This window comes from Benincasa hispida, chromosome 6 (assembly GCF_009727055.1).
Source record: "Benincasa hispida cultivar B227 chromosome 6, ASM972705v1, whole genome shotgun sequence".
In the NCBI taxonomy this organism is placed as follows: domain Eukaryota; kingdom Viridiplantae; phylum Streptophyta; class Magnoliopsida; order Cucurbitales; family Cucurbitaceae; genus Benincasa; species Benincasa hispida.
The window spans coordinates 30722676-30738219 of record NC_052354.1 but is presented as its reverse complement, the minus strand read 5'-3'; the positions used below and the strand labels follow the sequence as shown (position 1 = coordinate 30738219).

The window sequence follows — 15544 nt, the reverse complement described above, 5'->3', positions numbered from 1 at the left end:
ATGTATTTGATACATTATAATACAAGATAATATGAAAAGAATTTGAATATGATTCAAATACTAATTATATGAATGTGATTCATGCAATTAAATTTAATATAAATATGATTTATATTAAATACCATGAATAAATTGAAAGGAATTAAATATTTGAATCACTACAAGAAAAACGGAACTCCCGATGCCGTTTTAAGGCATCGGGAGTTAGGTCGCGGAAGAGACGGCTCTCCCGACGAAGTAAAGGATCATCGAGAGTTCCCGGAACTCCCGACACCTAAAGGTTCGTCAGGAGTTCTCCGGGAACTCCCGACGCATCCAAAACCGACGTCGGGAGAAGGTCTGGTTAAACCAGACCCCTTTTTTTTCATGCACATCCAAAAATTTCTCTTTCAAAAAACCTTAACCCCCTTGATTTTTTAGCTCGCCGCCCCCTTCACACTGGCCGCCCCATTTTCCTTCTTCCCTTCACGCTCCCGCCACTCCCTCCTATCCCGCCCTCTTCACACCTGCCCTTCCCCCTTCGTGCGCCGCCTTCCCCTTCGCTTGCAATTGTTGTTATTTTCAAGCTTTCATCAAGGTTCGTGCACATCCATTTCATTTATTTTCTCTTATTTTGTATCTTAATTTAAGCCATTGTTTTTAATTTCTAGCATGTTGGTAATGTTTAATTTTTAGCATGTTACTAATGTTGGTAATTAATGTTGCTAATATTTAATTTCTAGCATGTTGATAATCTAATGTGAATTATGAATTATGAATTATGGATTGTTGATGTTATTGTGGATTGAGTTTTTTTTTTTCCTTTTAATTCTTAAGGTTATGGACTACTTAATTTAGAAAAAAAATATTGTACTTAACGCATTTAATATTTTACAAAAGTTTAAAGAATCTATTAGACATAAAACTAAATTTTGTGTCTAATAGAAAATTGAACTTTAAATTTTGTGTCCAATAGGCTTGTAAATTTTAGAAGATGTTGAATAAATGAAAGGCCTATATTAGACACAAAATTGAAAGCTTGGAGACGTATTAAATAAAACATTTGAAAGTTGTTAAGATAATTTAAGGGGTCTAGGGACTGTTATATTCATCCTAAACTCATAAGAAATTCTCAACCGTTATATTTAATTAAGATGTGTAATTGTGCTTTTCCTTTTCTTTTGATCTTATTTTTATTATTACATTAGAGGGAGCCTTAACTTGTGATAACAAAGGAATTAAAAGGGAGACTTAAGAAAATTACATAGCAAAGGGATAGTTAGCCTAATGAGCCCCAACTATGGATTGGGCTAGAATCAAGGCCCATCCTATCATCAAGAGAAATAAAAGGCCCGCAACAATTGTTGTTTCAATATTCCTAAGGCTCAAACTTGTGTAAATAGATATGGATTTGAATTGAAAGCTCTCCACTTGGATCCATTAGAATAAAAGAAGAAAGGGTAATTGCAATAAGTGGTACTTTGGGTATTAATCAAGTGAACAACAATATATTTAAAGAATTGCAAAATAACAAAATCTATAGTAATAGACTCCATCACTAATAAACCCTTATCAGTGATAAACTTTATCATCAAAAGACTCCTACCAATGATGAAGTCTATCACTGATAAACTCTGTTTCTTTCCTCTTTCCAAGAATATTTCTTTACTATTATTCTACCCCATTATCCTATGCAGGCACTAATATTATTTTGAGATAAGCTAGCCCTTCTTACGTACTTCTCATGCAAATTTAATTTTTACTAGATTCCAATCTAAAAGATCATATAGGACTTTCAAAAATTGAAAAATAGAGGAAATTGAATTGTTTATCGATATAACATTTCAATATTTTTGTTTTATTGTAGAATGCTGTTCGGAGATGAGCTGAGACAATTGTTGAAGATGTTGTGTTTGAGAAGTGTTCTAGATGTTGTTCTCATTTTACTTCTTTATGTATTTCTGATATGAATGTTTATCGACTTCGTTTGGATATTGTAATTTTTTACTTGTAATAAAATGAACTTCATTTTCGTTTATGTGAATCTATATTTGGTATAATATGTTTCACGGGATTTCAGATCAAATTTTAAAAAATTACAAACGATATATTAAATTTTAAACTCCCCACGGATATAGGATCCCCCGACGTATTCTAAAACGGCGTCGGGAGTTAGGGGGAACTCCCGACGCCGATCAAAAGTTCGTTGGGAGATCCTCTCCCGACAGATTTCTCCCGACCAAACTCCTGACGACCGTTTATGCGTCGGGAGATTCCTCTCGCGACGAATTTTCCACACTTTCCCGACGAAATATAGACGTCGGGAGAAGCCATAATTCCTGTAGTGAATATAATTCAAATATTAATTATAAGAATTAGATTCATATAGTTGAATAGATTTATATTAAATGCAATGTATTATTGAGAGAAATTAAAACTATAGACTCTCTAGATTCACCCTGCACAAAAAAGTACAGAGAAGAAGAATTATTCTCCTCCCTCTCTTCCTCTCTATCTTCTCCCTCTTCCAAAACCTAAGGCAGAGCCCACATCTCCTGTCATTCTTAATCCCTAAGGAGAATACAGGAGGCTTCGTTTGGTAGTGTCCCTTTGGAGAAAGGGATCCGTTTTTTAGGGCGTTCTTGAAGAAAGTGTTCTTCAAGGTATGAATATTTTTCCTCTCCTTTTTCTTTTAGAAATTAGCATGTTGTAAGTTAGTTTAGAAGGTATAATCCTTCTCTTCTTTATTTTGTAATTTTGTAAAAAAAAAAAAAAAAAAAAAAAAAAAAAAAAAACTGAATCCCCGCTTCGCTGCATAAACCTTCAATGGTTTTCCATCCCTCTAATGAACAATAAATCATAGTCCAATTATGATCAAACCCCTTTCGGGCCAGGAGATGGTGTCGCACCACGTTGTCCAAGCCCCGAAATCAACTCTTAAGAAAGCAATTTATCTACTTACTCTGATATTAGGGAAGGAGTGAATTCTTTCTTGTGTAGTTATGTTCCCAACTCCCCAATCAGATGAATATCCAAAATGGTAGACTTAGTGAATTGGCAATCTGGTCACTCTTACCCATACAAATCAAAGGACCCCCTTCATAAGAAGTTCACAACTCACTCAGGATTCAGGTCATGCTACCTGTGGTCATCCTGGTGAAATTTAAGTCTCTATTATGAACGGCGTTATGTAATGAGATTAAACATTTCGTTATCCACTCTTATACAAATACTTTTGTATAGAATACCCATGCTCACATATCTTCACATGATTGATGAATATTAGATCATTTATAGCACTCTACAACAATTGTAACATCTACAAAGCGGGTTGTACTCATAGTGTCACCACGATAAGGTATCCAGCCTTATCCATCTACTACAAAACATTTAGATTATCACTTAAACATAATCCACTCATATGTCTCTAAATACATGTTTAAGCTACCAGATAACTTTGGATGTTAGTTTATTGGTTTTTAGATTAATGCAACTAAATGTCGAATAAAATATCACATATTTTATTAAATAAATAAGATGTTGGTACAACATAATTACAAATTATAGGACCTACGAGATTTAGGACATCAACCCCAACACTTAAATCTAATTACTTAGATCTATTTACATTTTCCACTAAATTCCTCAAAATATTTACATAGCTCGAAACCCAAATCCCATGGGGTGTGCTCTGACTCAAACAAATTCTACCAATGGATCATCAAAATCCATGACAAACACAAAACCAAAATAGAGATCATCAAGAAATACCTAATCGACAATGGAGAAGTACTAGAGCCACTCTCTTGCATTTGATGATCAAGAACATGATATCTTGAATCATCACAATAAAAGCCTCTGTCATCATCATCGCCATTATTGCCATCACCATTGTTGCCACCAGCACCACCTTGTTCTTCCATTGCCATCGAAGGGGCAAAACTCTCGATCGTCTGAGGATCATCTTGATAATAAACCAACCGAACTCCATAGGCATATGCATTAGGAATGTGAAGCTCCATGTCGTTGCCAGGATCAAAACGATAGCCATAGGATAAGGGGAGGTGGATAGCCCAAGTGTGGTGGGCATGGATGTTGATTGAGTCACGGTGGAGGCCGAGCATTCGGTAGCGATGCGTTCGGGATGTGGTTTTGTTGATGAGTTGGAGAGATGGAGAGTCGTTTAGGTCAGTGATCAAGTGAGTGAAAATGGCAAAGACTGTGATGCCAAGAAGAATGTTGTTGATGTTGGGAACTTGGAAGGTTAAGGGTGAGTGTGTTGTGAAGAAGTGTAAGCATCTGGGGAGTTGGTTGCCTACCAAACACAAGCTGCCTAAGCCATCCCCACTCCATTTCTGTGCCAATGGAAGAACATAAAATCTTTCTTACAATTCAAAGAAAAAGAGAGAGAAAAGAGAACTTTTTCTAAGATTTTGTAGGTTTCATTTCATAACTATTAAATTTCGGAAATTAACTAAGTCTTTATTTATTATCTACTTTTTTTAAACAATGTTTAGAAAATATATGTCAAATCTAAAAACTAACCTTTCGTTTGATATGATGACTCCATTTTTAGTTTTCTATTTTTTAAAATTTGTACTTGTTTCATTCCAATTTTTTAATTATATTTTCTTCTATTTTAAAAACACACTTAGTTCTCTAACCAAATTCTAAAAATAAAAATAAATATTTTAAAAATACTAGTAGAAAGTGGATAACAAAACATATAAATTTATCGGTTAATGTAAACACTCAAAAATCAAAAACCAAAAATAAAAAACCAAAGACCAAAGACCAAAGACCAAAGACCAAATGGTTATCAAATAAAGTCTAAAAACAAAATTTGAAACTTTTTTAATTTAGCTAGAAATAATATAAATTTTAAAATAACCACGATTTTTAAAAACTAAAAATAAAAATCTAAATAGTTATCAAATAGAATGGGAGTTTTTCTCTAACTCACCCTTAAAATTTTTAGGTATGTAGTAAAAAAAATTCAAATATAATAATTTTCAATTCATAAGGTAATGACCTTATCCAGGATCTAATATTCTACAAGTTTCATTGACATTATATAAATGGTGTAGTGTGGATAGATTGTCTCGTGAGATTAGTTAAGATATGTGTAAGTTGACATAACCATTATGATTTTTTCTTTTTTTTTTTTACCATTTCCTAAAAAATGTTTGCCTTCGGTCTTTGGAACTCTCTCATGGTCTCTGATATCTCCAAAGTGATAAAAAAAAAATACTTTTTCAAATATGGTTCCCAAGATTGGGATAAACTTCATAATCATTTCTACACTATGTTTCATCCCATAAATAAAAAAATAAAAAACCAACCTAAACTCTTAAAAAATTTAGAAGTATAGGTTTCTAAGTTGAAACTAAATCGAAAACATACTAATTGAAGCACAATGACCAAAATAAAAGGTAAAATAAAATCACAATAACAAATTATAAACTTTTAAAACATGGTTAAACTAAAGGCAACTAATTAAACCCATAGACGAGAATGGCTTAAAATGAAAATTTTAAATTATAATGACCAAATCGAAATTAAATCAAAACAGGTTAAACTATAGTAATTAAATTGATACTAAACGTCTAAGTTAGGAACAAATTTGTAATTTAACGAGAGAGGGAAGAAAAAACCTGGAGAAGGCTCATCCTAAAGTCAGTAGAGAGATTGGAACAGCCAGCCATACGAATATTAGTAGAGCATTCTAATTTGTCCAATCCACAAACCTCAAGCAATGCACAACAATTGGTGAGAATCATAGTGGGTGCCATTTCAAACATGGAAACATCAGGAGTCCTCACCAAAGACTTACAATTGGTGGCATAGAAACTTTTCAATTTCTTGGGAAATCCTTGGATGAACTCAAGCCTTCCACAATTCTCCACACTCAGCTCACTCAGTTTCAACAGCCCACAAATTTCATTCCCCAAAACCCTCAAATTTTTGTTGCCCCCAAGATTCAACTTCTTCAGCTCACTCAAGCTCCCAAGATCAATTGGAATTGACACAAGATTGCAATTTTCTAGACTCAACTCTGTTAGAGAGCTCAAACCTTGTAATGAAGATGGAAGAATTAGGGATGCGCATGTTTGGTTTGGTCTTTGCATTGCCCATGATACTAGCCGCCATGGCAGCGATACTGAGCTTCTCGATCTGTTAAGAATGCACACGAAAAATAGTATGAACGGTCAAGGACTTCAAATTATTGTTTAATATTTTTAAAAATATCGATGGAAGAAATGTTTATATGCTTAATTTTTAAAAACTAAAATGAAAAACTAGTGTTACCAAACAAGGTCCGAGCATTTCGAAAGTTCAGTTTAGAGATGAAAATTAATGTTTTAAAAGTTTAAAGACGAAAGCAAAAAATAAACAAACACGTTATATAATATAACTATAAAAGATTAACATACCCTGTGGAGTTACAACCACATAGAGACAAGTCAGTGAGGTTTTTCAACTTGACAATGGAGAAAGGGACGTGAGAAATGGCGGTTCGGTCAGCGAGAAGGGTGGTGAGGGACTCGAGGCGGCCGAGGTCGTCGTGGAGGCGGTCGATCTTGGAGCAGCCGGAGATAGTCAAAGTTCGAAGGGAGTGGAGGTTGTAGATGGAGGTTGGTAAAGAGGAAAGATTTGTGCAGTTTTGGAGGTTGATGAGAAGAAGCTTACAAAGTTGGCCAATGGAGGGGTGGAGACTTGATAAGGCTATGCAGTTCTTGAGCTTCAGCTGCTCTAGGTTTGGGAGCTTTGTGAAGTTTGGTGATTTCTTTAGCTTTTGGGAATGGCTTAGGTTTAGAACTTTTAGATTCTCAAGAATCTGCCAAAACATATGTGAGAAAGAGATGTAGTTATAAATATATATGCTCTTGTTTTTTAAGGAATATTAAATTCTCAAGATATATACTTTTGACTTGGAGATCAGAAGTTTTAGTTCTTCCACCATATATAATGTTGAATACACATAATAAAAACTTTTACAGGCAATTCCTTATTTGATAATTATTTGAGCCTCATTTGATTTTTTTTTTTTTTTTTTTTTTTTGAAATAGCTCGTAATCGACTCCTTCCATCTATAGATTTCTTTGTTTTTTTTTTTTTTTTTTGTCAATTTTGTAACCATGTTTTTAAAAATCAAGCCAAGTTTTGAAAACTTAAATATAGTATTTAAATTTTAAATACCTATTTTTGTTTTCGAAATTTAGATAAGAATGCAATACAATACGTTTACTTAGGAAATATGAAAATCAATATAAGAAATTTAAAGGAAACAAGAACAATATTGAAAAACTAAAACTCGAAAATCATTACCAAATGGAGTTTTGGTTTTTTAAAGCTAAGCCTATAAACACTACTATCTACATATGAAACTCTTTGTTCTGCTATCTACATTCTAATCATATTTTCAAAATCCATGTCAAAATTTAAAAACTAAGAGCCTATTCTATAACTAATTTAAGTTTTTAGTTTTTGATTTTTTTTTGTTTTCTGTTTTCAATTCTTTGTTTTTTGTTTTTTTAAAAACAAAAACCACTCATTGTTTTGTAATTGGAGCTTGTTTGGTAATGTTTTAGTTTTTTAATTTTTTTTTTTTTTATAAAAAGAATAATGTGATTAGTTTTTTGTTTTATCTTTTGTAAAATGTAATAGCAACCTATTTTTATAATATTATTTAGACCTATTTGGATAACACTTAGAAATCCTCATTTTAACATTTTAGAAAGTCAATGTAAACACATTCTAGCCAACTAATATATGTATGGTCAAAACCTGGCCAATTTGTTTTTTTTAAAAAAAAAAAAAAAATCCTTAAAACAATTAAGAATAAAAAGAGAGAAAAAACAAAGGAAAACCCATATGAATTATAAATTCACACCCCACCTTTACTTCCCATTCGAGCTCTTCTTGGTCAACTTGGTTTCTTTTCAAGACAGTTTTCAAAAACCTTTTTTTTTCCAGTTTTTCTTGATAAATTATAAAATATTTTTTAAGTTTTGAGAAAAATGAATTGATTACGAAACAAATTTGTTTTTTAATAAATAAAAACAAAAGCAGAAAACTAAAATCAACTGGTTACAATATAGCTAACTAGTTTTTAAAAACTTATATCATTGATCAAGAGATTTGGATCCCTCCAACTCCAAACAAATATTACTTACTTTTAAGTTCTACTTCAAAAAATATTTTAGAGTTATATATTAAACAGTAGGTTTAAATCTCATTTGGGTCCTTGAATTTTTTAAAAAGTCCATTCTAATCCTTGAACTTGGAAAAAGTGCTTAGTTTGGTTCCTCCTATTAAGATTTTGTTAACTCTAAAACATAATGGTGAGATAACTTTTATTTTTGGATGATTAGGCTATCAAATAAGTTAGCAATATTAACAAAAATAGACTTTCAATTTTGAATTATGTGGTAAAGTGATTTTTTATAGGAGATTTTAAAAGTCATTTTGCGTCCAAGATTTTGGATGTTCACTATCTTGATAGGTTAGTTGTTGATATTTTACTTCACTTTCATCTTGCTCAACTCATACTAGATACAATTTCATCCTTCAAACATATTTCTTATTTAAAAAATTAACATAATCTTAATAGTATAGACCAAAATAAATACTTTTTAAAAATTTAGGAACTAAAATGAACGTTTTCAAAAGTTTAAGTGCTAAAATAGAACCAGACTTAAAGTTCAAGAATCAAAATAGTATTTCAACAAAATACATAGATTTAATAAAAGGTAGCTTTTTTCACCTTTTATTTTAAAAATTACCAAAACGTTATGAATATCAAATTTTGTTTTCTTCATTTAAATCATGTTTTGTATACAAACGTCCCCACGTTGTTTATTTATTTATTTATTTATTATTATTATTATTATTATTATTTGAAGCAATGCGCAGTCTATTTTAATCGTTAAACTTCACATTCTCGTATATTTTGAGTATAGTACAGAACTCTTTTCAAATAATAATATCGTAATATTAAAAAGACATAAAGTCGTATATGTTGGTAGAGATGTCTACAAGATGGGACGGATGCTATTCCACATTCTTGTCCCTGCTCCCCATTTCATTCCCCATCCCGTGAAATTTTTCACAGGGATCGGGGTAAGGATTCACTGCGGGAAATTTGCAGGGATCGGGTTCTTCGCAAGAAATTTTTTCTTTTACTTTTTTATAAAAAATAAAAATAAAAATAAAACCAATTAATTTAAATCAATGAGCAAATTTTAATTAAATAATTAACTTTATCACCAAATTATTTATTATGTATAGTTTTATATAATAATTTAGATTTAAGGATAAATTACTCAAAATTTGACCTAAAAAAGTTAATTAATTTTTTTTAGTAGAAAGAAATAAATAGAAATCAAATTATTCATGTATATAATCTAAATTTAAAAATATTCATTATCTTATCCAATAAATAATTAAATTTGAAATTTAAATGTAATATTTAAATAATAATAATAATAACATAACATTATAATAAATAAATATGTAGAAGGAAACGGGACAAGGAATGTCCCCATCCCCTTTTAGCTCATAAGAATCTTTTTCCCTACTCCCTCCCCCATTTTCTACCTAATTAGGAAATCCCTGTCTTGTTCGGGGAGGGACCCCGGTGGGCCTTCTCCTCGTGGAGAAAATAGACACCTCTATGTGTCGGTACATTTTAAAGCGTGGTTTTAAAAATCTACTTGGAAATTTTTTTTTTTTTTTAAGTCCTAAATTTTGAGTTTAGTTTCTATTTGGACCCAAGTTTTGAGTTTGATTTCAATGTAGTCTCTAAATTTCAAAATATTATAATTTTACTTGAGTTTTTTTTTCTAATTTGGTCCCTAAATTTCAAGATTTACGTTTTTAACCTCAAACAATTTTCACTAAATACTCACTATAAGTATTTAGTGTTAATATCTATTAATTAAAAAATTAAAATTAATTAATTTCTATATTATTTCATCATTATTAAATTAATTTTCTAATTTTACTCCAGAATTTTTTTAAAATTAATTAATAGACATTAGCATCAATAATTGGAGTGAATATTTACTAAAAGAAATCAATGTTAAAAGTGTTAATATGGAAACTTAGGGATAAAATTAAAACAAACCTGGATCTCAAGAGTAATATTGTAATATTTTGAAACCTAGATATTAATAAATTGAAATCAACTCAAAACGTTAAGAATTAAAAATGTAACATTTTAAAACGTAAGAACGGAATAGAAACTAAAGATAAATAAAAATGAAAATCAGTAGAATGGAAGTTTTGAAAAGAAATATATTACCTGTGAATCCGTCCAAGTCCAAGGTTGTATCAAGCTGCTATATCTCATGTCAATAACAACAAGGTTTCGTTGATAAAAACAGGTTGGAATAGAGTTCAAAGGGAATCCATGCCAACAAATCCACCTTAATTCTTTGCTGATTATATGCTCAAAGCTTCCAATGAGATTCACATAGTTGAGTTTGAGTAACCTTAGATTTCTCATTTTCCCAAATGCTTCCACTTTGAATTTCTCCTTGTTTCCTTCACCCATGTCTATTGCAAAGCCTTCCAAGTTTTTACTTCCCTGACAAAAGGGTTGAAAATATTTTCAAATATAGTAAAACTGTGATATTATCATCGGAATGCAGCATTTACCGTATGATTAGCCAAGATGTTGAGAGCCTCATGATGAAGACAAATCCTGGATCGTCTTCCAGGTTCCTTCAAGCAACTTTGCCTAACAATCTCCCTCCCTGTATCTCTAACCAAATCATGCATCTTCAACCTCCCACTACTAATCTCAACCCCAATCAAACACCTCCATTTCAATTCTCTCAACCCTGTTTCTCCATACATTCCACATCCATCCATAATCTTCACTACCAATTCCTCTTCCATTCCCACAAAATAGCAGCACACATCCAGAAATATCTCCTTCTCCATCTCTCCCAACCCTTCATACCCTAATCGAAGCTTCTCCTGCAAATTCCCCGCCGGAATCCTCTTCAATTTCTCCATTGCCGATCTCCATTCCTCCACCGGTCTCCCTCCGAAGAATGACCCCCCTAGAATTTCCAGAGCCAGAGGAAGATTTCTGCAGTACGAAACGATCGATTTCGAATATTCCACAAACTCCGCCGGTGGATTTCGCTCTCGGAATGCGTGGTAGCTGAAAAGCTCCAGCGATTCCTCCTCGGTTAACGGATTCGAATCGGCATTGTATAGTCTGTCCACTTTCAGAGTGTGGAGGATCTGTTTGTTTCGTGTTGTGATTACGATTCGGCTTCCGGTTCCGAACCATTCCCGCTCTCTTGCGAGTGCGTTTGCTTGTTCGATTCGATCTACGTCGTCGAGGATTACTAGCACCTTTTTGTGGCGGAGTCTTTCCTGGATCTGGACGACGGCGGAGTCGGGGATGGCGGAGGAGCGGGAGCGGCGGAGGTTGAGGAGATCGGAGAGGAGAGTTTGTTGGAGGCGGAGGAGGCCGTCGGGAGAGGAGGTGGAGATGGAGTTGATGTTGGGGAGGAAGGATCTGGAAGGGAAGGAGTGGAAGAAATGGTTGAAAAGTGCTTTGGAGAGAGTGGTTTTGCCAATGCCGCTCATGCCATAGATGCCGAGGAAGAGAGTGGAGTTGTTGGTGGAAACCGCCATTAATGAAGTTAAGTGTTGCAGGCGAAGCTGGATGCCGACGGGGTAGATGGCGACTTCCAAATATGTTACACTTAATTCGCTCTCTATCCTTTCCACTATTTTCTTTATGAATTTTCCTTCGTGCCTAAATTCAACAACAACGAATATCATTTGAAATATACTCATTTTTTTTTCAAAGAATGTTGAAAGTAAGTCTAGTTAAGATGTATTATCGACCTAAATATGATACACATTTGAGTCTTTTCTCCTCAATGTTATGTTGTGGATATTGTTAGTTTAAATTTTGAATCTATTTTATATGGAACTTCCAAAATCTTATAAGCATTTTCATATTTTATTATGAACTTAGAATTTCATTTCATTTTGATTAAGTAATAACTTTAATGTTCATTAAAGATAACCAATTTTTCCACCTAGACGGGTCTTCAGAACGGAAAAAAATTGGATGCAAAATGGCATCTCAGCCTTGTCCCGCCCCATAAACATCTCTAATGTTCATGTGTTTGGTGTATAAGTATTTCAATATGTTTCCAAAAATCTATAAATTGAATGTTATATTTTTTTTTTGAAAAATCAATCATAACCTTCCTTTCTCTCTCTCTTTCCCAATTATTTTTCTTTTTTTAAAAAAAAAAAAAAGAAAAAATAGATTTGAAAACCCAATCCTTGTGGGTCCCCTTGTTTTTGATATGCAAAGATGTATAGTTGTTCATTTTGTCTCCTCAAAGGGCTAGGTTGTTGATTAAAGCACATCTTGTCACATCATTTAGACTTTGAGGGTGTACATTTGATTTTGTTAGATTCTTCATTCGAACCATATATTATTAAATATTCTCGTCTTTCTTAATAATATTTTGTAAAATCTTTTATTCATAAATGGCCCATAGTGTTCAAATCTATTCATTAGCATCCAAATCCATAGCCATTTATGCTTCATTTACAAGGTGGGAGGAAGGAGAATTAAGATGAAAAATGGATAAAAAGAGAGAGAAAAAGAAAATTGCAAATATAGACAAAGTCTATCTATCGTGATATGGTCTATCATTGATAGACTCCTATCAATAATATGGTCTATCTCTGATAGATTATTTAAATTTAACCATATTTATAATTTTTTTACATTATATTATATTTACTAATACTTTGAATTTAATATCTATATTTACGACTATCCTTCTAAAAAAAAATGTTTGGGGAAGAATGAAATGAAGCACAAAGAACAAATTATACATATACTTCCAAACCTGTTTTTAGAAAGTGCTGAAAAAATCTGTTTTCAAAATTAAAATAATCGAAAGCAGTTATGACTTTTAAAATGTTATTATATAAAACAATTTTAGGAAGTACTAGCCAATTGGAAACTTCAGGATGCTTTCTTAAACAACCATTTTATTTTTTTATTCATCGTTGACCGTTAAAAACTAATTAACTATATATATATAAACAAAATATCACTCAATTTTCAAAACATTAATATTGGTAACCGATAGATAACGGATAGAAGTCTATTATCCTTCGAAAAAGCAGGGGCATTTTTATCCAACAAACCCTCCCCATTTTCTTCTCTAAAATCTTTAATTTCCTTCTTAGAGAGGAAAAAACAACTATTTTTATTTAAAATGAATTTTAGTAATGATATTGAAACATGTGTTCAACCAAAAAATTCTGTTAAGAGGAAGTGAAGAAAGCCTTTTATTCCAAAAACTTTTTTTAGAGACTTGAGCACTTCTAAACAATTTATTGTTAGACGTATTTAAATAATAATATGTATGATTAAAATATGAATTATGTATGTGGATTAATATTTTATCACATTGGTTTATTTTATTAGACTGAGTCTTATTATGTAATCTAATTAATTAAAACTCTATACTCTTAATTGAGTATGGACTTAATAGATAGAAGTTTAAATAGGAACCCTCTTTAGGGTATATAAAGAGACGTTAAGTTATGGTCCCCAATATACCAAAACAATAAGCACTCAGATTTTTTTTAATCTCGTTTAGAGAGATCCTTACTAAAGGTCTTTAGAGTTTTAATTGAAAAAGATAATAGTCACTTTATAACCATCATCAAATTTTTAATAGAATTTGATATGTTATTCTTGACAATTTGACATGAATGATTGTATGGTTAGTCTATTCTATATAGATTAAAAGCATTTTTGCTGACACTAATCTCCTGAAAAACTGGACAATTTTTTAAAATAATCTTTTTTAATAAATAATGACAAAAATAGGATTGGGGGGAAATATTTCCAAAAATAGGTGTTTTGGAAAAGTATAGACAGATTTAGGGTAGTGAAATCGTGTACCCGGTACACGATTTCCATGTGGCAGATCACATCAGCTGACTGGTTGACCATTTAATCCATGTGGCAGACTCAATCTCTCTCTCACAATCTCGCTCTCTCTCAATCTCGCTCTATCTTACAACCTCACTCTATCTTACAATCTCAATCTCGCTCTCTCTTACAATCTTGCTCTCTCAATCTTTGAACTTTGAACCTTGAACCATATAATACATGTTCAGATAAAATTCTGATGTTTAACCTAATTTTTATACTTTAAACAAAAGAACTATTAATACAAACAAAAAAATAATACAAATATAAACATAAACTCATAATGCAAACCTTCTAAAACTCAAAAAGAACTATTAATTGTAAAACTCATAAGCGAACTCGTGTACCCTAGTCAGCTGACGTGGATTAAATGGACTCCACATGGAAATCGTGTATCGGGTACTACCCTAAATATGTCAATATTTTTCCAAAACACCTATTTTTGAAAATATTTCTCCCCTCTCCCACTCTATTTTTGTAATTATTTATTAAAAAAACATTATTTTAAAAAAAATTCTGAAAAACTGATGGTTTCAATGAAACCCTAATTAAAAGAATATATAAAGGAAAAAACAAACTTACAATGTATTTGATTAAATAGATATTTTTCTTTATTTTATTATTATTGTTGTTATTACTATTTTTTGCAATTTTTTGCAATTTTCCGAGGAAAGAAAAAAAATGAAGATAATACGTACCCATTCGCGAACTGCCTCAAATCCCAGCCGGACAAGCTAGCGGCCTCTGTGAGCGCCGCCCTCCACCGCCGCACCTCGACCGAATCTACACCAAATCTCTCTTCGTGCTTCTCAAACGCCGCCGCAAACCTGCCTCTCTGCTTCCGAACGTCCGATGGATCCACCTCATAGAAGATCGGGAGAACCAGTTGGCCATCCGCCTTCCGGCACTCCACGATCTGGGCGATCTCCTCCAGGCACCACCGTGAATCGGCGTAGCCTTCGGAGAACACCACCACGGCGATCCTCGATTTCCGAATCGCTGCTATAAGCTCTGAGCCTATGGCCTCTCCTCGCCGGAGTTCGACGTCGTCCCGAAACGTGTTGATTCCGGCGCCGTAAAGGGCGTAGTAGAGATGATCGGTGAATTTCCGACGAGTGTCTTCGCCTCTAAAGCTTAAGAAGACGTCGTACGCCCACCGTCTGGTGGTCGGAGATGAGGCGGCGTCCACCATTGATGGAACCTTGCGCGTTCTCCTAATGGAGAAATGATGATGGTGATAGGACAGCTTGCACCATTCATATATATATGGGATTTTGAAAGTGAAATTAATAGTTTTTTTTAATATTACTCTATAAATATGATTTTAATGGGTAGAGGTTTTTGTAAATAATTTTTATTATATGTCATGTCAATCCACTTCATCTAATGATATTAATGTAGGTCCACAAATATTATAAAGATAAATTTATAATATGAACAAGAAGAGTATTATATTGATGTGGTATTAGAAAAAATATGAACAAGAAGTTTATCTTCTTCAACTTCTTTTGATGAATCTACTATCATTGCTATCATGTTCTTTGTCGTCTTAGTGCTTTGTTA

The 15544-nt window shown here is 32.6% G+C and overlaps 1 protein-coding gene across 1 annotated transcript; it reads right to left on the bottom strand.

Moving 5' to 3' along the window:
• Positions 1-3479: 3479 nt before the first annotated feature.
• LOC120079828 (disease resistance protein RPV1-like) lies at positions 3480-15260 on the bottom strand. The gene is made up of 6 exons (XM_039034243.1): positions 14680-15260; positions 10642-11761; positions 10286-10570; positions 6414-6817; positions 5634-6153; positions 3480-4334 (listed from the first exon to the last, which is right to left on the bottom strand). Exons 1-6 carry the CDS (start codon positions 15171-15173, stop codon positions 3687-3689), a joined length of 3471 nt encoding a protein of 1156 aa, XP_038890171.1. The 5' UTR covers positions 15174-15260; the 3' UTR covers positions 3480-3686.
• Positions 15261-15544: the final 284 nt, after the last annotated feature.